The sequence below is a fragment of the Pseudophryne corroboree genome, chromosome 1 (genome assembly GCF_028390025.1).
Source record: "Pseudophryne corroboree isolate aPseCor3 chromosome 1, aPseCor3.hap2, whole genome shotgun sequence".
In the NCBI taxonomy this organism is placed as follows: Eukaryota; Metazoa; Chordata; class Amphibia; order Anura; family Myobatrachidae; genus Pseudophryne; species Pseudophryne corroboree.
The window spans coordinates 899,331,862-899,355,765 of record NC_086444.1 but is presented as its reverse complement, the minus strand read 5'-3'; the positions used below and the strand labels follow the sequence as shown (position 1 = coordinate 899,355,765).

The 23,904-nt window shown below is 46.5% G+C and overlaps 1 protein-coding gene across 5 annotated transcripts in view; it reads left to right on the top strand.

Moving 5' to 3' along the window:
* PDE5A (phosphodiesterase 5A) overlaps window positions 1-23,904 on the top strand; it is a 274,469-nt gene that overhangs the window by 112,142 nt on the left and 138,423 nt on the right. For all 5 annotated transcript variants that reach the window (XM_063920240.1, XM_063920239.1, XM_063920241.1 and 2 more), the window contains exons 4-6: window positions 425-496; window positions 8,842-8,931; window positions 22,860-22,997. In XM_063920240.1, coding sequence (XP_063776310.1) covers window positions 425-496; window positions 8,842-8,931; window positions 22,860-22,997 — 300 coding nt within the window. The remainder of the gene's footprint in view (window positions 1-424; window positions 497-8,841; window positions 8,932-22,859; window positions 22,998-23,904) is intronic.

Genomic DNA, 23,904 nt, shown 5'->3' with positions numbered 1-23,904 from the left:
TTTCTTCATAGTAAAGTTACTTGGCGCAGTCGCAGTGCGAACATTGCGCATGCGTACTAAGCGGATTTTCATTGCGATGCGATGAAAAATACAGAGCGAACAACTCGGAATGAGGGCCATTATATGTGTACTTAAGAGTCAGTTTATAAGGCATCCAGGATATGTGGAGTTACTGTCCTGTTACATAATTAAAGCAGCTGGCCTACAACTTGTTTTTCCTCTCTTTGATGTCCATGGAGACAAGTTTCCTCTATAGACAATTGTGTGATTGTAAATGATGACTAGTTTGCATAAATTTGCTTTGTAAATTATACAACCATTCATGTCCTGTGTTATATGGGGTTTTTGTGTCACTGTTAATTGATGTTTATATTTGTGAGGTTTGAAATGAACTAACTTTTCATTTCTTCAATGATTGAATCAGGTGGTTGGAGTGGCTCAAGCAATCAATAAGAAATCCGGAAGCAATGGAACATTTACTGAGCAGGATGAGAAGGTACTGTAATGCCAATATCTATATCATTTGTGCGTTGGCTGATGAGCAGTGATAGAAAAATTTCTTTTCAGAGGGGTATTAATAAATAGACCCCCGAGTTATAAAGTAATATGCATGTAATAATATTACCTTTTGTAATATTATCAACCACATTAGGTAGTACATCTTTATGTCCAACAAGTGTATTTGATACTAAGCATCAAAGTACAAATATCTGTCTTACACAGCAGACATAGCTTACATCAATTAAAAATAATTAGTCAATCACGCAGTAGCGAACGTAGAGGTCAGGCTGCCCCTAGGTGTAATATTAGTGGGTGCCGCATGTGCCTAGTGGGAAATTCAGCACTGCAACTACCAGCAGTTTGTAACTTGTGACCCTCGTCATCATTTTCCTATTTGCACCTGCCCCTAATCACCTGCAAATCACACTGCTTTCCCACACTGATCCCTGCGGGCGATTGCCAGGCCTCCCCCTGCACCTTCCCCCCCACTCCCCCCACTCCCTATCACTGACCTGGTTTGGGAGTGTTGTGGACTCGGGGCTTCTTCCGATGACCGGGAAGAGGAACCACTACTGGGTCGCAGTAGAGATGGCCGGATGTAGGTCTTCCTCATGCAGGATTAAGACGGCAGGCAGGAAGCACAGAGGAATTCTTGAAGGTCTCCTGAAAGACAAGACTTGTAGAAATACTGAAGGCTGAGGTACTGAGATATTGAAGGCACTGTGGTGTTGGAGACACTGTGGTGTTGGAGGCACTGAGGTGCTGGGAGTACAGGGAGTGCTGGGAGGCACTCGGAGGCACGAGGGTGCTTGGAGGCACGAGGTGCTTGGAGGCACGGAGGTGCTTGGAGGCACGAGGTGCTTGGAGGCACGAGGTGCTTGGAGGCAGGGAGGTGCTTGGAGGCAGGGAGGTGCTTGGAGGCAGGGAGGTGCTTGGAGGCATGAGGTAATTGGAGGCACTGAGGTGCTTGGAGGCACGAGGTGCTTGGAGGCACGGAGGTGCTTGGAGGCACGAGGTGCTTGGAGGCACGGAGGTGCTTGGAGGCACGAGGTAATTGGGGGCACGGAGGTGCTTGGAGGCACAGAGGTGTTCGGAGGCACCGATGTGTTTGGAGGCACGAGGTGCTTGGAGGCACGGAGGTATTTGGAGGCACGAGGTGCTTGGAGGCACGGAGGTACTTGGGGGGCACAGAGGTGTTCAGAGGCACCAAGGTGTTTGGAGGCACGGAGGTATTTGGAGACACCAAGGTGTTTGGAGGCACGAGGTGCTTGGAGGCATGGAGGTACTTGGAGGCACGGAGGTACTTGGAGGCACGGAGGTGCTTGGAGGCATGAGGTGCTTGGAGGCAAGGAGGTGCTTGGAGGCAGGAAGGTACTTGGAGGCACGGAGGTGCTTGGAGGCACGGAGGTACTTGGAGGCACGAGGTGCTTGGAGGCACGAGGTGCTTGGAGGCACGAGGTGCTTGGAGGCAAGGAGGTGCTTGGAGGCACGGAGGTGCTCGGAGGCACAGAGGTACTCGGAGGCACGGGGTGCTTGGAGGCACAGGATGCTTGGAGGCACAGGATGCTTGGAGGCACAGGATGCTTAGGCACAGGAGATCACAGGGACGAGGGAGCTCTGGAATCACAGCTTCCGCAGGAGAAACGAAGATACTCAGGCACCGGATCTCTGCCTGGTGTCTGGTTTTAAATCCCCCGCCCTAGCCTGATTGGCGGAGCAGGCAGGTGACGTCAGACCTGCTCCGCCTCCTTGCCCTCGCTTATGATGGCGGCGTCCTTGCTTCCGGGAAGCCGCCGGATGGACGCACCGACCCGCCGCCGAAGCCGGAGACCGCCAGTAGAAGAGAGGCGCCGGGCAGACCAGGCCACCCGCAGGGACAAGCGCGGGTGGTGCGTGACAGTACCCCCTCCTCCAGGAGTGGCCCCTGGACACTTCCCGGGCTTAGTCGGATGTCTGGAGTGGAAGATCCGAACCAGACGAGGAGCCGTTACTTCAGTAGCCTCAATCCAACTTCTCTCCTCAGGGCCATAACCCTTCCAGTCCACCAAGTATTGTAATTTTTTATGAAGATAACGAGAGTCAAGAATAGCTTTGATTTCAAACTCCGCTCCAGCTTCTGCCACTACAGACGTTGGCCTAGGGAATGCTGAGTGGAACCGATTCAGAATGAGGGGACGGAGTAGAGAAACATGAAAGGCGTTAGGTATTCGAAGATGAGCAGGCAAACCCAGTTTACAGACCACAGGATTCAAGACTTGTAGCACCGGGTAAGGACCGATGAACCTTGGAGCGAATTTCATGGTGGGCACCTTCAACCGGAGATTACGTGTGGACAGCCATACCCTGTCCCCAACTTTATATTGAGGTGCGGCTCGCCGTTTCTTATCTGCGAAGAACTTGTACCGGACAGAAACCTTCTTAAGATTAGCATGAACCTTTCTCCAAATTTGTCCAAAGTGTTGTAGAGTGGACGCTACAGCAGGAACCTCTACTATCGGAAGGCTTGGAAATTCTGGAACACGGGGATGGAACCCGTAGTTGACGAAGAATGGTGATTCCCCAGTGGAAGAATGAAACAAATGGTTATGGGCAAACTCCGCCCAAGGCAACAACTCCACCCAGTTGTCCTGTGAAGGAGAGAGATACAAACGAAGAAAAGTCTCTAGATCTTGATTGACTCGTTCCGTTTGACCATTTGTTTGGGGATGATAAGCGGACGAAAACTTAAGTTTAATTTGTAGGGTTGAACAGAGGGCTTTCCAAAACCTGGCGGTGAACTGTACTCCACGGTCAGAACCAATCTCTTGTGGCAACCCATGCAAACGAAAATGTTCTCGGATAAACAGTAGAGCCAGTTTCGGTGCTGTCGGGAGACCAGTCAAAGGCACAAAGTGTGCCATCTTCGAAAAACGGTCAACGATAACCCAAACGGTGTTGCAGCCCTTGGAACAGGGCAAGTCAGTGATGAAGTCCATGGAAATGTGAGTCCAGGGTCTCACAGGGATAGGCAGAGGACGAAGTAACCCTGCAGGAGGCAGACGAGGAGATTTATGTTGTGTACATTGGGGACAAGAATTAACGCAATCTTGTACATCCTTCCTCATGGTGTTCCACCAGTAAGACCTTTTGCAGAAACTTGTACATCTTCTGGGCACCGGGATGACCGGAAAACTTGGAGTTATGGACCCACAGTAGTATTCCTGGCCGGAATCTAGCTGGTACGGACATTCTTCCAGGAGGAGGAGCTGGAGTAGTTAAAGCAGCAGAGACAGAAACTGGATTCAGAATTAAACCCCGCTCAGGAGGTTCATCCTCGTCTGTGGAAACTTGTGAACGGGAAAGCGCATCTGCTTTAATATTGAGAGTCCCGGCCCGGTACTTGATAATGAACGAGAATCGGGAAAAGAAAAGTGCCCATCTCGCCTGGCGAGGATTCAAGCATTGTGCGGATTTGATGTTCAGCAAATTCTTGTGATCCGTGTAGATGGTAAACACATGTTTAGCCCCTTCCAGAAGATATCTCCACTCTTCCAAGGCAGATTTGATAGCCAAGAGTTCCTGGTCTCCAATAGTGTAATTTCGTTCGGCCGGAGAGAACTTACGAGAATGGAAGCCACACGGATGTAATTTCTTATCAGAGGAGTACTGGGAGAGAACAGCCCCAACCCCGACTGAAGATGCATCAACTTCTAAGAAGAAGGGTTCATCGAAATTTGGTTGTTGGAGAACTGGAGCCGTCATGAAAGCTAACTTTAAGTGAGAAAAAGCTACAATGGCTTCCGGAGGCCACAAACTTGGATTAGAACCCTTCCTCGTCAGGGCGGTAATGGGCGCAACAATGGTGGAGAAACCCTTAATGAATTTCCTGTAGTAGTTCGCAAAGCCCAGGAACCTTTGTATTGCTTTCAAAGAAAGAGGCTGAGTCCAGTCACGAATGGCAGACAGCTTTTCCGGATCCATGCGATGCTCCGTCCCCGAGATGATATAACCGAGGAACGAAATAGATGTTACTTCAAAGGTACATTTGGAAAGCTTGGCATAGAGATGATTCTCTCGTAAACGGTGGAGCACCTCTTTGACTTGAGTCCTGTGTTCGACAAGATTCTTGGAAACGATCAGTATGTCGTCCAAATATACCACAACACTCTGATACAGCATGTCACGAAAGATTTCATTGACGAATCCCTGGAAAACCGCGGGAGCATTACTAAGACCAAACGGCATCACCAAGTATTCGTAATGCCCATCTCGGGTATTAAAGGCAGTCTTCCATTCATCCCCCTCTCGGATGCGTATAAGATTATAAGCTCCCCTCAAGTCGAGTTTGGAAAAAATGCGGGCACCACGAACCCTATCAAATAATTCTGTGATTAGTGGCAAGGGGTATTTATTCTTAATAGTAATGTTGTTTAAGCCGCGGTAGTCGATGCATGGTCTCAACCCCCCGTCCTTTTTCTTCACGAAAAAGAAGCCCGCACCAGCAGGGGAGGAAGAGGGGCGAATAAATCCCTTGAGCATATTGGACTTAATATACTCCGACATGGCTTGAGTCTCGGGAAGAGACAGAGGATATGTGCGACCACGGGGTGGCGTCTTCCCTGGGACAAGGTCAATAGGGCAGTCCCAAGGCCTGTGAGGTGGTAACAGGTCAGCAGCTTGTTCCGAAAATACGTCCTTGTACCCTTGATATGCCTCCGGAATGTGCTCTTCATCCGTTTTGGAGGTGACACGGAGCGGACAAACAGGAGTAAGACAATTAGTGTGACAAAAGGAACTCCAGGACAGAATTTGTGACGACTTCCAGTCGATGTGGGGATTATGACTTTTTAGCCAAGGCATTCCAAGAACCAGATCATGGGGCATTTCTGGGATTACCAAGAGTTCCAAATCTTCCTGATGTAGAGCCCCGACCTGCAGCTTAACTGGCCCCGTGCGCCACATTATAAGACCTTTGGAAATTCTAGTCCCGTTGATGGCCGTCAGTGAAATTGGCCGCTCGATAGGCCGTAACTTTAAACCCAAGCTTTGGGCACAGAAGGAAGAAATGAAGTTCCCTGCAGCTCCGGAATCCAATAGGGCTTCACAAGACTTGGAGACTGAATCGGAGACTAGAGTTACTGGAAGCAAACAGTCCGAAGTTGGAGAAGCTTTTGTCGTATCCCCCAGCTTGACTCCTCTGGAACAAGCTAGGCCTGCCCGTTTCCCGGACGAGATTTACAAGATTTAAGAAAATGATCCGCGGCTCCACAGTAAAGGCAGAGTTTACCCTCACGACGACGCTGTCGTTCTTCCGGAGACAGTCGGGATCGGTTAATTTGCATGGGCTCATCTGAGCTAGGTGAGGCCACCGGTCTAGGAGTAGGATTCCGGAACCTGGAACGATCCGGACGGCTACGTTCTCTTCCACGCTCCTGCATCCGAAGATCCACCTTGACGCAAAGGGAAATCAGATCTTCTAATGGATCCGGCAGATCTCTGGTAACCAGCTCATCTTTCAGCCGGTCGGAAAGACCGTTCCAGAAGGCAGCTCTCAGGGCGTCATTATTCCAGCGTAGTTCGGAAGCAATGGTCTGGAAATGAACCACGTACTGACCCACGGAACGGGCGCCCTGTCGAACACGGAGCAAGTCGGAAGAAGCAGTGGTCATTCTGCCGGGTTCGTCGAAAATCCTTCGAAAGGACGAGATGAAGTTGGTATAGTTGGAAACCATGGGATCAGATCGTTCCCATAATGGAGACACCCAATCCAAAGCAGAACCTTCCAGCAGAGAAATAATATATGCTACCTTGGACTGGTCTGTAGGAAAGTTGTGTGCAAGTAGCTCGAAATGTACCTCGCATTGGTTCAAGAAACCACGACAATTTTTAGGATTCCCATTATAGCGGGACGGAGTAGGCAGCTGAAGGCGTGGAGTGATACCGGCCGATGGTTGAACATTGCTGGCAACGGCGACTGGTGCGACTACTGGAACAGGTGCCGGAATTACTGAGGCTAGAGACGCCTGAATCTGATCCAGACGCCCGGACAACTGCTGGAGGTACTGCATCACCTGGCCTTGTGCCGCTTCCTGACTTTGTACTCGAGAAGCCAGGTTCTGGATGGCACTTGAGTCCGTGTTCCGATTCCCCGGGTCCATGGGGCCTGAGTATACTATCACTGACCTGGTTTGGGAGTGTTGTGGACTCGGGGCTTCTTCCGATGACCGGGAAGAGGAACCGCTACTGGGTCGCAGTAGAGATGGCCGGATGTAGGTCTTCCTCATGCAGGATTAAGACGGCAGGCAGGAAGCACAGAGGAATTCTTGAAGGTCTCCTGAAAGACAAGACTTGTAGAAATACTGAAGGCTGAGGTACTGAGATATTGAAGGCACTGTGGTGTTGGAGACACTGTGGTGTTGGAGGCACTGAGGTGCTGGGAGTACAGGGAGTGCTGGGAGGCACTCAAAGGCACGAGGGTGCTTGGAGGCACGAGGTGCTTGGAGGCACGGAGGTGCTTGGAGGCACGAGGTGCTTGGAGGCACGAGGTGCTTGGAGGCAGGGAGGTGCTTGGAGGCACGAGGTAATTGGAGGCACGGAGGTGCTTGGAGGCACGAGGTGCTTGGAGGCACGGAGGTGCTTGGAGGCACGAGGTGCTTGGAGGCACGAGGTGCTTGGAGGCACAGAGGTGCTTGGAGGCACAAGGTAATTGGGGGCACGGAGGTGCTTGGAGGCACAGAGGTGTTCGGAGGCACCAAGGTGTTTGGAGGCACGAGGTGCTTGGAGGCACGGAGGTATTTGGAGGCACGAGGTGCTTGGAGGCACGGAGGTACTTGGGGGCACAGAGGTGTTCGGAGGCACCAAGGTGTTTGGAGGCACGAGGTGCTTGGAGGCACGGAGGTATTTGGAGACACCAAGGTGTTTGGAGGCACGAGGTGCTTGGAGGCACGGAGGTACTTGGAGGCACGGAGGTACTTGGAGGCACGGAGGTGCTTGGAGGCACAAGGTGCTTGGAGGCACGAGGTGCTTGGAGGCAAGGAGGTGCTTGGAGGCAGGAAGGTACTTGGAGGCACGGAGGTGCTTGGAGGCACGGAGGTACTTGGAGGCACGGAGGTGCTTGGAGGCACGAGGTGCTTGGAGGCAAGGAGGTGCTTGTAGGCAGGAAGGTACTTGGAGGCACGGAGGTGCTTGGAGGCACGGAGGTGCTCGGAGGCACAGAGGTACTCGGAGGCACGGGGTGCTTGGAGGCACAGGATGCTTGGAGGCACAGGAGATCACAGGGACGAGGTAGCTCTGGAATCACAGCTTCCGCAGGAGAAACGAAGATACTCAGGCACCGGATCTCTGCCTGGTGTCTGGTTTTAAATCCCCCGCCCTAGCCTGATTGGCAGAGCAGGCAGGTGACGTCAGACCTGCTCCGCCTCCTTGCCCTCGCTTATGATGGCGGCGTCCTTGCTTCCGGGAAGCCGCCGGAGGGACGCGCCGACCCGCCGCCGAAGCCGGAGACCGCCAGGAGAAGAGAGGCGCCGGGCAGACCAGGCCACCCGCAGGGACAAGCGCGGTCGCCGCTGCCCGAGGTGCGTGACACTCCCACTTCAATTTAAAAACACCCCCCCCCCCCCCCGGGTGTGTTTTTAAATTGAAAACCTGCCACTGAAGGGGTTAAGGTTAGAAGTTTGAGGACACATCTGTACCTGCATATAACAACCTAAAATGACTTTGAATGACTTTGTATCCAATTATACACAGGATTTTTTCCTGAATCACAGGAAGTGTATAAAAGCCTAAGACTTTATATTGTCTAAGGAGGTCTTAATGATTTCTAGCTTTATAACGTATACCTTGTAGTAAATTATATATTATCACCAAAGTTGCTGTGATTGACTGAAGAGAAACTTAAGATCTCTTTAGCATTTTCCCAGTGTATGAGGTAAAAATAGGCATATTACTGAGAACTAATATGGCCAAGACAATAACATACCCTCCAACTGTACCTTTTTAATAGGTACAGTACCTTTTTTTTATGGTCTGTACCGATTTTTGGCTCTCCAAACTTCCATTGAAAGTATAGGAAAAGGGGTGTGACCACGCCCCCTTTACCCATGACCACGCCCCCTTGTCTAATTTGTAACGATTTTTATGTGTAAAATGTTGGAGGGTATGCAATAGTGATGAGGTGGCACAAGGAAACATGCATTATTATACACACTGGACAATTTTCATACATTATATACTATAGGTAAGTTTCAAAAAGAGTTTGTAATTGCAGCTACAGTATTTCAGCTATAGCCATTTATTAAAATAGGTTTTACATCATTCATCTTTACTTTGTGTAGCTAAATGTCTACGTTTTAATTATTTCAGGACTTTTCCGCGTACTTGGCATTCTGTGGGATTGTACTGCACAATGCACAGCTGTATGAGACATCGCTGCTTGAGAACAGGCGGAATCAGGTATAGTTTAAGTACTTCTTCTAGAATTATTTCCAGGTAATCAGGGCTGGCACAGTCATTAGGCCATAGTAAGCAGGAGCATCTAGAACACTGAGGGCGGGATGTACTAAAGGGAAAATACGGTAAAACCCTCGCATTAAAGTGAATGTGGCACGTGCGCGCCACGGATGTATGCGCGGCCCAGACGCTGCGATGGACGTTCTTAGGCGGGCGCACCTAGGCACAGCTGGAGCCACGATTACCGTTGCTCCATCTGTATGCAAGTCAATGGGGTATATGCAATTGCGGTCGAATTCCCGAAATTGTCGAATTTCGGGACTTTTTCGCCCAAAAAAAAATAATCGACAATGCAATTCAGTACTTTCCGTCAAAAAAACGGACTATCAAAATTCGACTTTTTGAAATTCGACTTTTGTCAAATTCGACTTTTCTGCAATGATACAAGTGCTGCGATTCGACCAAAGTATATTCAATTGAAGTTTGGAAATTCGACAACAGTGCTTTTAGACAGTAAATTCGTCATTTTCAATCCGCCACACTTTGGTGGGTGAAACTAATAAAAAAAATTTAAAACATGTTTTTTGTGTGGTTTTTTTTCTTGGTAATAGCATATCTATTTATATTAGAAGGGATTAGGTACTTGGTTTGTCTTTTTTGGAGGCACAAGTATTATTTATATATTTTTAAATATAATATATATATATATATTTTTTTTAGATGGAATGGTAAAATCCCAGAAAAAAAGGGCGTGGGGTCCCCCCTCCAAAGCATAACCAGCCTCGGGCTCTTCGAGCCGGTCCTGGTTCTAAAAATCCGGGGGGAAAATGGACAGGGGATCCCCCGTATTTTTGAAACCAGCACCGGGCTCTGCGCCTGGTGCTGGTGCAAAAAATACGGGGGACAAAAAGAGTAGGGGTCCCCCGTATTTTTTACACCAGCATCGGGCTCCACTAGCTGGACAGATCATGCCACAGCCGGGGGTCACTTTTATACAGTGCCCTGCGGCCGTGGCATTAAATATCCAACTAGTCACCCCTGGCCGGGGTACCCTGGGGGAGTGGGGACCCCTTCAATCAAGGGGTCCCCCCCCCAGCCACCCAAGGGCCACGGGTGAAGCCCGAGGCTGTCCCCCCCATCCAAGGGCTGCGGATGGGAGGCTGATAGCCTTGAGGAAAATGACATGAATATTGTTTTCCCCAGTAGTACTACAAGTCCCAGCAAGCCTCCCCCGCAAGCTGGTACTTGGAGAACCACAAGTACCAGCATGCGGGAGAAAAACGGGCCCGCTGGTACCTGTAGTACTACTGGAAAAAAAATACCCAAATAAAAACAGGAGACACACACCTTGATAGTAAAACTTTATTGCACACCTGCCGACACACACATACTTACCTATGTTGACACGAAGCAGTCGGTTCTCTTCTCCAAGTAGAATCCACGGGTACCTGAAAATAAAAGATAATTATACTCACCTGATCCAGTGTCCAGAGATAAATCCTCGTACTTGTCAAAACAACAAAACAAACACCCGACCAGCGGACTGAAAGGGGTCCCATGTTGACACATGAGACCCCTTTCCACGAATGCAGACACCCCCGTGACAGCTGTCACTGAAGTGTCTCTTCAGCCAATCAGCGAGTGCAACGTCCTTGCACTCTGCTGATTGGCTCTGTGCGCGTCTGAGCTGCCAGACAGCGCATCGCAAAGCCTCTCCATTATATTCAATGGTGGGAACTTTGCGGTTAGTGGTGGGGTCACCCGCGGTCAGCGGCTGACCGCGGGTAACCCCGCCGCTGACGGCAAAGTTCCCACCATTGAAAGTAATGGAGGGAGCTGTGCGATGCGCTGTCTGAGCTCAGACGCACACAGCCAATCAGGTGAGCGCTACGACGTGGCACTTCCTGATTGGCTGAAGGGACCTCAGTGACAGCAGTCACGTGGGGTCCCGGCATTCGGGGAAAGGGGTCTCATGTGTCAACATGGGACCCCTTTCAGTCGGGTGTTCGTGTTTTTTTTTTGCCAAGTACGAGGATTTTATCTCTGGACGTGGATTTATCTCTGGACACTGGCAGGTGAGTATAATTTTTTTCACAGGTACCCTCGGATCGTCGGAGACTGTGGCAGTCGGCGTGTCAACATAGGTAAGTATGTGTGTGTCGGCAGTGTGTAATAAAGTTGTACTTGTCACGGTGTGTGTCTCCTGTTTTTATTTGGGTATTTTTTTTTCAGTAGTACTACAGGTACCAGCGGGCCCGTTTTTCTCCCGCATGCTGGTACTTGTGGTTCTCCAAGTACCAGCTTGCGGGGGAGGCTTGCTGGGACTTGTAGTACTACTGGGAAAAACAATATTCATGTCATTTTCCTCAAGGCTATCAGCCTCCCATCCGCAGCCCTTGGATGGGGGGGACAGCCTCGGGCTTCACCCCTGGCCCTTGGGTGGCTGGGGGGGGGGACCTCTTGATTGAAGGGGTCCCCACTCCCCCAGGGTACCCCGGCCAGGGGTGACTAGTTGGATATTTAATGCCACGGCCGCAGGGCACTGTATAAAAGTGACCCCCGGCTGTGGCATTATCTGTCCAGCTAGTGGAGCCCGATGCTGGTGTAAAAAATACGGGGGACCCCTACTCTTTTTGTCCCCCGTATTTTTTGCACCAGGCGCAGAGCCCGGTGCTGGTTTTAAAAATACGGGGGATCTCCTGTCCAATTTTCCCCCGGATTTTTAGAACCAGGACCAGCTCGAAGAGCCCGAGGCTGGTTATGCTTTGGAGGGGGGACCCCACGCCATTTTTTTTCGGGTTTTTCCCGTTTTTCCCCGTTTTTTTTTAAATCGCGGCAAAATCCGTCAAATCGCCCGTTTTTCGCCCGCGGGACTGTCGAATCCGTTTTCCATTGAAAATGGTGAATTTCGGCAACCACTTGCCGAAATTGGACGGTCGAATTGTGTCGAATTTAAAAACGGCGATAATTTGCCGCGATTCGCCGCTAATTGCATATACCCCATAATCAGTTAAGAGAATATTTGCTACTGCTACTTACTACCGCACATGCGCACAACCTCCAGAAGACCCCTGCAGAAACCGTTGTTGCAATAGAGCTGGCAGCGCGCAACCATGTGCATTCCTGCATGGTGGGCATGTTATGGGAGTGTTACTGGCGTGTCAGTGAATGCAGCTGCACTCTCAAATGCAGATCCACAGCCAGAAGCTATGTTTAGAGCAGTTTTAGGAGAAAACACTGAGCAGGCCATAGACTGTCACACGTGTCTACAGTGTATGCGATGGAATGTGAAGTGTTTAGAACCGCAACACAGAGGTGATATGAGGTTGAGTCACAGAACAGCGGGGAGAAATGTGTCACGAAGGAGGTGAAGCGAAAGCTGTGTTACTACAGAGAAGATGGGGGTTTTACTATAGTTATAAACAGGGTATATTTGTTACAGGGGATGGGTGGAGTGAAATATGTTGTGTTGATAAAAAAAATCTTGTCATCAGATTTGAAAGATGACAGTTGGTCTGAACACTGAACCATCCCACTGCTGTCAACGATGCACAGGAGAGTGATATCTAGGGTATTGGTAGAGAGAGACAGTGGATGAGAGAGAAGTAGAGGTGCGGACAAAGTGTTTGTGTTGGAAAGAAAGAGAAAAGGGTAGGCGAAGAGATGTGGGCAGAAAGTATTGGCCAGTGGAGAAAGACAGAGTTGGGGGACACAATGCCAGGCATTACAGATATTTGGCTCTAATATTGCATATTTCTCACTGAGAGGGAACAATTCCCTGGGACAGCGTGTTATTGGATGAGCTGTCCAGGAAAGTTGATAATGATACATACTTGTGGTTAAAATGTCGTTACATACTCTGCCACAATTATCTACATAACTTTGGGTAATCAATAGTACATTTTGCCCTAAGTGTTTTTAACTCTTTCATGCATGAGTTATGATAGTTTTTTTGTTTGTAACTTTTTAAAAATGTTTTTAATAGTCTTCAGGGTTTATAAAAACACAAATGTTTTTTATTTTTTGGTTATGAAATAAGAGACGTTATACACGTGTCCACTAGAGTGGACAGCATGCATCTATGACATAAAACATTGCCCTATTATCATGGAACAGTATTTTAACCATGAAAGTTTTTTGGGGGAAAAAAAGGTAAAACTAAGAAAACAAATGTCTTGTATGCTTCCAATTTTTTCTTATTATGTTGCTTACTGTATTTTTTCTGTAGAAACCAAAAATCCTCTAAGTTTAAAACAATAAATTTTTTACGCCTGTTTATGGATACACTGGGGTAAATTTACTAACATTCGTAATTTTCGGAAAAAGGTCAAAGTTCAATCACGAATGACATCGAAAGTGTAAAATTGCAACTTTTTGAATTTATTACGACTAATTTACTAAGCTGTCGTATTCTGCATTTTCATTTGTTCCGATGTCGATGTCATTCGTGTTTTTTTTACCTTTTTTACGGCAGTGATTAGCAAAACACTGCCGACTTTTTCAAAATGAATCTCGGCCGGATCTGTGTGATCCGTGCTGGGGTTCATTTTTTTTTTTTTTAAATAAACACTGTAAAACGGAGAAAAAAAATGCGTGGGGTCCCCCCTCCTAAGCATAACCAGCCTCGGGCTCTTTGAGCCGACCCTGGTTGCAGAAATATTGGGAAAAAAATGACAGGGGTTCCCCCATATTTAAGCAACCAGCATCGGGCTCTGCGCCTGGTCCTGGTTCCAAAAATACGGGGGGACAAAAAGAGTAGGGGTCCCCCGTATTTTTAAAACCAGCACCGGGCTCCACTAGCTGGACAGATAATGCCACAGCCGGGGGTCACTTTTATATAGTGCCCTGCGGCCGTGGCATAAAAAATCCAACTAGTCACCCCTGGCCGGGGTACCCTGGGGGAGTGGGGACCCCTTCAATCAAGGGGTCCCCCCACCAGCCACCCAAGGGCCAGGGGTGAAGCCCGAGGCTGTCCCCCCCATCCAATTGGCTGCGGATGGGGGGCTGATAGCCTTTTGTGAAAATGAAAAGATATTGTTTTTTGTAGCAGTACTACAAGGCCCAGCAAGCCTCCCCCGCATGCTGGTACTTGGAGAACCACAAGTACCAGCATGCGGCGGAAAAACGGGCCCGCTGGTACCTGTAGTACTACTACTAAAAAAATACCCAAAAAAAGACAAGACACACACACCTTGAAAGTAAAGATTTATTACATACATCCACAGAAACATACATACATACTTACCTATAGCCCCACGCAGGTCGGTCCTCTTCTCCAGTAGAATCCAAGGGGTACCTGTTGAATAAATTATACTCACCAGATCCAGGGTCCCAGGCTCCTCGTAGAATCCATTTGTAATCCAGGTACTTGATTAAAATAAAAAAACGGACACCCGAGCCACGCACTGAAAGGGGACCCATGTTTGCACATGGGTCCCCTTTCCCCGACTGCCAGAAACCCACTCTGACTTCTGTCTAAGTGGGTTTCTTCAGCCAATCAGGGAGCGCCACGTTGTGGCACCCTCCTGATCGGCTGTGTGCTCCTGTCCTGACTGACAGGCGGCACACGGCAGTGTTACAATGTAGCGCCTATGCGCTCCATTGTAACCAATGGTGGGAACTTTCTGCCCTGCAGTTGACCGAAAGTGACCTCACCGCTGAGCAGAAAGTTCCCACCATTGGTTGCAATGGAGCGCATAGGCGCTACATTGTAACACTGCCGTGTGCCGCCTGTCAGTCAGTACAGGAGCACACAGCCGATCAGGAGGGTGCCACAACGTGGCGCTCCCTGATTGGCTGAAGAAACCCACTTAGACAGAAGTCAGAGTGGGTTTCTGGCAGTCGGGGAAAGGGGATCCATGTGCAAACATGGGTCCCCTTTCAGTGCGTGGCTCGGGTCTCCGTTTTTTTATTTTAATCAAGTACCTGGATTACAAATGGATTCTACGAGGAGCCTGGGACCCTGGATCTGGTGAGTATAATTTATTCAACAGGTACCCCTTGGATTCTACTGGAGAAGAGGACCGACCTGCGTGGGGCCATAGGTAAGTATGTATGTATGTTTGTGTGGATGTATGTAATAAATCTTTACTTTCAAGGTGTGTGTGTCTTGTCTTTTTTTGGGTATTTTTTTAGTAGTAGTACTACAGGTACCAGCGGGCCCGTTTTTCCGCCGCATGCTGGTACTTGTGGTTCTCCAAGTACCAGCATGCGGGGGAGGCTTGCTGGGCCTTGTAGTACTGCTACTAAAAACAATATCTTTACATTTTCAACAAAGGCTATCAGCCCCCCATCCGCAGCCCATTGGATGGGGGGGACAGCCTCGGGCTTCACCCCTGGCCCTTGGGTGGCTGGGGGGGGGACCCCTTGATTGAAGGGGTCCCCACTCCCCCAGGGTACCCCAGCCAGGGGTGACTAGTTGGATTTTTGATGCCACGGCCACAGGGCACTATATAAAAGTGACCCCCGGCTGTGGCATTATCTGTCCAGCTAGTGGAGCCCGGTGCTGGTTTTAAAAATACGGGGGACCCTACTCTTTTTGTCCCCCGTATTTTTGGAACCAGGATCAGGCGCAGAGCCCGATGCTGGTTGCTTAAATATGGGGGAACCCCTGTCAATTTTTCCCCCATATTTCTGCAACCAGGATCGGCTCAAAGAGCCCGAGGCTGGTTATGCTTAGGAGGGGGGATCCCACGCATTTTTTTTTTGGAAAATAACCACTTTCCCACCCCTTCCCACTGATATACATGCACGGATCTCATGGATCCGTGCATGCCTATCCAATCACGGTAAAAAAAAGCAGGTCTGTTTTTTTTTAGCACTTTTTTACGAGTTGTAATTTTTCACGGCAGTGTTTTATTTTTTTTTGCTTTGCACTTCTTAGTAAATGACCGAGATTCATATTTAAACAGCCGCGTTTTGACCGATGGTGTATTCATTCGTAATTTTTTTCTTGGACTTCCAAAAAAATACGAATGGCCTCATCACTGCCGTGATTTGAGTTTAGTAAATTACCGAGATGACACTTTGAAGAAAAAACGGCATCTCGGTCAAAATCGGGATCTTAGTAAATATACCCCTCTGTGTTCATCCAGAAACAAAAATTATCTCAGTATTTATAACTCAAATGTTTTCACTTCTGAGTTTGCTTCAAACCTAGAAAGTTAGTCTTTTTCACAAACTGAATTTGACTGATTTTAATGCTTGGTGTGAAAGTTGGAAAAGCTCCCTGGACACAAAGGCTGAAGACACTGCATGCTGATGTACTTAGTTTTAAGTGTGCAAGCTGCATTGCGGCTCCTGTTACCATGTTTTGCATCCGCAAGCTTTGGCCAGTGATTTCCCACACATGTTTTGCATCCACACTTTGGCATGACCCTGATCATTAATGGAAGGGGTGTCTCACTTGATCTTCCTCTTCGATGTTGCTCCATAGAGCCAGCATTGATCAATGCTTGAGCAATTAATTCTTTGAAATGCAAATGATTCTTGCAATTTTGGCCAGGACATTTGATACAGCAGCCATGTCACATCAATGCAGCAGCCATGTCACATCAATACAGCAGCCATGTCACTACAATACAGCAGCCATGTCACTTCAAAGCAGTAGCCATGTCACAACAATACAGCAGTCATGTCACTACAATACAGCATCCATGTCACATAAATACAGCAGCCATGTCACTACAATACAATGAAAGAGCACCCGAATGTACCATTTCCTGTTTTTAAGTCTGTGTGGCAAATTACCACACTCTGATCCATGAGATCCATTTGCATGTTATACCACTCTGTGCCTAACCCCGTTGCTAGATGCTCTTGATGTCTGGAGACAATAAAGGCAATACAAATAAAGCATCCGCCAATACTACCACAGCTGCTACTAATGATAATAATTTAAATAATTTACAATTGAAATAAGTTTTGAGAAAATATAATGATACGTGTCATGCAGTCAGCTGTCAAAACTGTCATAATGTATATGGCTATTTTATGAGGAAGTTGTTATTTTGCATGGTGTCCACTGAAGTGGATGTATGATTTTACATCACCTGAGAGAAAATAAATTGATCAAAACATCAATTATATTATGCCCTATACGTTACTTTCCTTGAATTTATTCGATGTACCCTCTCTGCTATCTTTGAGTAACTATATTTTACAGAAATCCCTGAAGTGCTCGGTGCTGGTGAATTTTTCTCAGCCATTTTTATTTTGACCTTACAGTGCATCCGGAAATTATTCACAGTGCTTCACTTTTTCCACATTTTGTTATGTTACAGCTTTATTCCAAACTGGAATAAATAAAAATTTATGGCAGCAAACTCCAGGCGGGCCGCCATGTGCTTCTTTACTAAGGAGTGGCTTCCATCTGGCCACTCTACCATACAGGCCGGATTGATGGATTGCTGCAGAGATGGTTGTCATTATGGGGTATTGTGTGTAGAATTTTGAGGGGAAAAATTAATTTATTCCAGTTTGGAATAAGGCTGTAACATAACAAAATGTGGAAACAGTGAAGCGCTGTGAATACTTTCCGGATGCACTGTATTGTTTTTGCAGGAATTTAAAAAATGCCACTAGGTGGCAAACTTTATGATTTTGGTAGAGCTCCTAAAGGAGGGTACACACGGAGAGATCAGTGCTTAAATTCTAAGCAATCTGACTAGATTGCTTAGAAGTTAAGCACTGACCTCTCCGTGTGTACCCCCCACAATGATAGCGATGTGCGGCCCCACCTCCGGTGCAAGATTAGCCTCAGCGGGTGAAATGAGCGCCCCCCCCCCCTGTGCGTCTCCCTTGCTCAGCACACAATGTGTTGCGCTGAGCGGGGGGAGAGATGTGTGTTGAGCAGACTGTGATAAGATCGCTCAGCACACATCTGTCCCATCAGTATTGGCCTTAAGAAGAGGACACAATGTACTAGTGATGTCATAAGATAGTTGGTGTAGGAGATAGTGGCTTAAAAACAGCTGTCCACTGTAGTGGCCTCTATGCATGAAAGGGTTTAGGCACCTGTGCCACACCAACACAGAACGCCTGGGGTTTCTTACCTGTGAAGCTGGTAATATGCCGCCCTCACCTCCTTCCTGTTATACAGTGTGGATGCTATACACAAGGGTAAGCCACTTCCAAGTGTGTGAATAACACTGTCTAATGGGCACTACACACTGGCCAATGTGTGCGGCCGATATGAACAATCTCGTTCAGTAATGAACGAGAAATTGTTCATATCTTTCAGTGTGTAGGCACCAACGATGAACGATGCGTGGCCACACGGTCGTTCATCGTTGGTGTCGGCTCATTTATACCTGCAAGCCGATATGGACAATATCGTCCATATTAACATGCAGGGCTATGGGGCCGGGTGATGTCAGGAAGTGAAACAACTTCACTTCCCCCATTAACCCCCCCAACCCCCTTCTTCCCCCGCCGTGGACCTCGATGGCTACGGCCAGCGTGTAGAGCCCATAAAATCCGCAACACTGGTCATATTAATCATCCTAAATAAAAAATAACATTTAAAGACTATACTCAATACGTTATATAGAAGTATTTTATTTCAGATTTTGGTTGCTGCAAATTGAAGGCGATTAAACAAATTTGGAAAGTTATAAATGTTTATATATAATAGATCAATGGGCAATAGAAAGACAGAGGAGTAGAACTGAGAGGTGGAAATTTTAGAGCTCCTCTTTCCAAAAGTGTAATATCACGTCAAAGTATAACCACCAACCTCTATATAACCGACCTCTGTACAACCACCATTCAATTACATAATCCTTTCCATTTTCTTCTAAAATAATGCTCAGTTCAGCCTTTTTTATGTCTTAATTAAACCACGACATTAAATGGACCTTACATACATCACTTTCATGTTGAGCATTTTATTGCATTGCTTGCTTGTAATGCACCTAGAAGTGTTTTCCGCCATGTAGAGCAGGAAGGCGCAAAATAGGTGTCTAATACACCACTTACCCTGCAATGAATTTACTCCGTAAAATGAAATCTCAATTTTGCACTGCCCCACCAAGTGAGGAGCTCTGTACTCTGCACTTTACTAAACACCCTTTCACGTCACCCAACTCCACCTCTCTGCCTGTGCAGGCGTCTCTGCCTTCTCTGAAAACTTAGCAATTTTCCACACTGTGCTTACTCCATAGCCAAGCATACACAATTATGATCAACTATGGGCAAGTTAGAATCGTATGCATTTCTACTTACAGCTGAGTAATGGGTGTAATTGGGCAGCAACTGCGTTGTGTGTACAGGCAGATATCCAGCCAGAGATGACATTTGTGTGACTCAATATATAGATCTTTACTATTTGCTAATGGTTTTCGTTAACCATTTAGTAGGTTTTAGTAGGTTCATGACACATATTTCATGACACAATTAGCATCCATGGCTTGCTAGTCCCTTATTGAATCTAAGGCCAATATCTAGATATAAAAACAAGACATAGGTTTGGATTCTAGAATCCAGAAACCGTGAGAGTAGAGTGAACTTGTGAGAGATGAGATTAGCGAGAGCCACTGCTGACGTGTAACTCGTGAAGACTTGCTTCTTTATATTGCTTGATAATTCTCTGACTCAAAAACCAAATGTCTCAACAACTGCATTGTAGTTAGAATGCTTTCTCTGAGTTTTATAACTATTTCATATGTCTTCCTGCACAGATTCATAAGGCAGTACACAGATTTGGTGACATGATTTCAATTGCAGTTTGGCACAGACCCATTAAAACGGATTTTCCTGAATGCCATATTTGTGAGATCAGGCGTAATGAGCAGTTGTTTTGCTGACCCAGACTAACTCTGTACTCTCAGCATATGGTTAACTATTCATATGACTTGGTTTGAGCTGCTTGTTTAAAAATGATCTGAAAAACAGAATTGCAGAAATTACAGAATTTTACATAACATTTTTCAGTTTTATAAACCAGATTTTGTGTCAGGCTATGTATGATGCAAAAACATAGGTCTGCAGAGCAAGTATCGTGTGACATCCCACAACTATTTTGCACTCATATGTTATTAGATCATTAGGGTTGTGAACGGAAACAGGGTTACGGCAGGACCAAAGCATGTATAGGTGGGGCCCAACATAGATGTAGGTGGGGTTAAAAACAGTTAGCCCTAGCCACAATACAATACAGAGAACATCCATATAACTGCCATACTGTACAGTTAGCATCCCATTGACCACCATACACTGAATACTGCATCACAATGACCTACATACATATAGTACAGCAGTACAGAAGGCATTGTATTGAGCACCATACAGTGCTAACAGCATCACAGAGACCACTATTACAGTACAGTCAGTATTCCAATGTACAGACAGCATAACAGTTATTGCTTTACAGTACAGAGAGCAGCCCTGTGACTGTGATGCATTGATTGTCATACAGTGCAGATAGCAAGCTAGTGACAGTCATACAGTGCAGACAGCATACAAGTGACAGTCATACAGATGTGTTCTCATACACCTATATGGAGTGATTCCTGTGCTGTGCAATTTTTCTTCCATTGTGCTACTTTTTTCACAATTTTGCATCTTCGTTCGCTTATAGTAAACTGAGTATTTAGAATTAGTGCTTTGGCATGGCTAACTACCAAAGTTAGTGACTATATGGTGCAATATGAGGATGGATGGAGGTGGATACATATGTGCAATACAGGCAGCATCCCTGTCACAGCCATACAGTGCTGACATATCCCAGTGACTGCCATACTGTGTATTGAGTATTCCAGTGACCGGAATTCAGTACAGACAACATCCCAGTGACTGCAGTACAGTATAGTGAGTATTCCAGTGACCGTCTCCGTTGCTTATTACTGTTAAACGGTTTCCCTCCTTTTACCCTAAACATGCCCTTATTTATAAATGAGTGATAAATGTCACTGTGAGGGATAAATTACACCAGCCAATCGGCTCCTAACTTACATGTCACAGGCTGGGTTTGAAAAATGACAGGAGCGGATTGGGTGGTGAAATTTATCACGCACAGTGAAATTTATCACTCATTGATAAATAAGGGCAACAGTTTCTTAAAATATTTTTTATCACTTCTCTTTTTGAAGCAAATTCAGCTGTTCATCTCTCAATGCTTGGAATAATGTACCCCAACACAGCTGTACCCTGTGATGACTTAATATAATCATGTATCACAGGTGTGCAAAATCAATTCAAAGATCCTGAAGCACGGGTTCTTCAGATCCATTATTGAGGGCTGCTTTGCTCAGATTTTGTTAAAAGGAAAGAAAGACGTGTGGGATAAACATAAAGTATACACTTACTGCTTCACATTCCAGCAGATGTGTATTTAGTCAGCTAGCATGCTTCATAAACTTGGGTGTTTTACTGTTCGTGAAACGTCCGGCTAGGTGTGTCAGTGCGCATATCAAAATGGAATTATGAAATCACTATAAAGGTTCTATAAATCATATTGTTACTGAGGAGCTTTGCAGGCTTTTCACACTCAGTCTGCAGTGACACCTGTCTGTCAAAAATGTCACTCCCGAAGCTACCTCCTTTAGGCCAGGGCTCGTCGCGGTAAGTCCAGGCAGCCTTGCATCACTTACCGGTGAGACCTATGGCCAATCTGCACATCAAAATAATGGCAACAGCAGTGAGTGCAGAGTTGTGTGTCTTCTGATTGCTAATTATGTGAGAGTTAGGTGTTGCAGGATAAAATATTTAAATTGTAGGATGAACTATTAGGGAACAGGAACAGGTGGCTTTAATGCCTTTTTCTCCACCATTATACATAGGCACAGATCTATACTTTCAATGTAAGCCTGTTGCACCATCCAGTTACATTTTATGTGGGTATTAGCATTTCATGCTGCAATTATACTGATCAAATAAATTGTTACGTAAGTTATGCATTGAGACATTAGCAATATTAATAAGTGAAAACATAGAGGTCTAGTGGACTTGAGGTCAGTGAGGGAGAGTACAGAATGCCACTATTTGAGATTATGGGCCTAATTTACAGTTGCATATATAGATGTGCATGGAGGAACGTCACTTGTTCACATATCTAGAAGTTATTGGATCTTCCAATTACCTGTGTATCTTACAAATATTCTCCTCTCTGAGGTCTGGTAAACTGGCATCCACTGGTGCTTGAATAGATGAAGGGCATTGAGGTATAAAGTCCATGCAATAGGATGTAGAGGGGTAAGTTAGCCTTTATTCTTAGAGATGTGACCATTTAAGTGGATCTTTAGTGCATGCCATATGCCTAAAGGGCCCTACACACTGGCAGATAACACTGCATGATATGAACGTTCTCGTTGATTAATGAACGAGAACTCGTTCATATCGTGCAGTGTGTAGGCACCAATGATGAACGATGCACGGCCCCGCGCTCGCTCATCGTTGGTGTCCTGTCGCTTATGCATGCAGGCCAATATGGACGAGATTGTCCATATTAGCATGCATTGCTATGGTGCCGGGTGATGGTGGGAGTGAAGGAACTTCACTCCCCCCCCCCCCCGTCACCTCTCCCCGTCGCCGGGTCACCCGTCTGCCGTATCGGCGGTTGGGCAGCTCGGCGGCGGGTCGCCCAGTCTGTAGGGCCCTTTATGCAAGTTCCCAAGTTGATGATGATGATGATGACAGCTGTATCTTTGGATTTAGAGTTACATCAACTTGCCGTGCAGCCATAGAGATGTCATTGTATGGAAAAAATAGCATTTACGTAAAAAACTAATTTTGAGTATCTTTAAGGTTTTATATTGCTAGGTCCTTGCACATTAGCCTCCAAAATAGAGTGCCAAAAATTCAAATATCTTGAACATATTGTACTGTAGGCTTTCAGTTTTTGCAAGATCTCTGATGAGCTCAGTGACAATGTATCTTGTAATAAAGATGGCTTCTGCTTCATTTTTATTTTTGGAATTGTACTGTACACATAGGTACTCCTTGATCTTGCTACGTTGATCTTTGAAGAGCAGCAGTCATTGGAGGTCATCTTAAAGAAGATTGCTGCAACAATTCTGTCCTTCATGCAAGCTCAGAGATGTACAATCTTCATAGTGGATGAGAACTGCCCTGTGAGTATACAGTATGGCTTCACAATTTCAGTTTTGTATATTTTGTATTTTAGAAATTACAAAAGTCAGTGTCAACAGGCTTCCTTTTGGGTAAATGCTTAAAATTCAAGGGGGAGACGTACTATATCAAGCCATAGATAGAGATAAAGTGGAGAGAGATAAGGTACCAACCAACCAGCTCCTGTAATTTTACAGACTTTGGGGGAGATGTACTAAACCTTGGAGCATACATACTAATCTCCTGTCTGAGAGATGCCCGAAGAGGAGAAGCAGGTGGGCAGCGACAAGCTAATAGCATCTTTACGCCCCACACCCTCTTAGGGTAAATGCCATGACTGGACCATATGGGCATAGGGGTGGAGCTAAAATTACACAATTAGCATATAATTGCGTCATTAAGCCCCACCCACTTGGCCGGGACCGCTGTTTCTCTGTATTTATCTCCCCATTCTGCCCACTTAACTAGGAGTTGGCAGAATGCGGGAGGGGTGCCCACTCTTCCGGGGCTGCAGGGGACTACCTGAGAGACTGGGTGTCTCCTGTAGAATCCGGGAGAGTAGGCAAGTATACTGTGGAGAGATATAAAGTGGAAAGAAATAAAGTACCAGCCAATCAACTCCTAACTGCCATGTAATTTAGGAACTGATTGGTTGGTAGTTTATCTCTCCCCACTTTATCACTCTCAAAGCTTTGATACATCTCCCACTATATAATTTTACACAACACATTTTACATATGTTTTTAGTAGCATTTATTTTCATTTTAACTGTAAACAGCAATGGAATAATTAATCTCATGAGTTGGGTTCATTTTTCAGAATTTAGGTGGACATTTACTAAGCAGTGATAAGAACGGAGAAGTGAGCCAGTGGAGAAGTTGCCCCATCAACCAATCAGCAGCTCTTTAT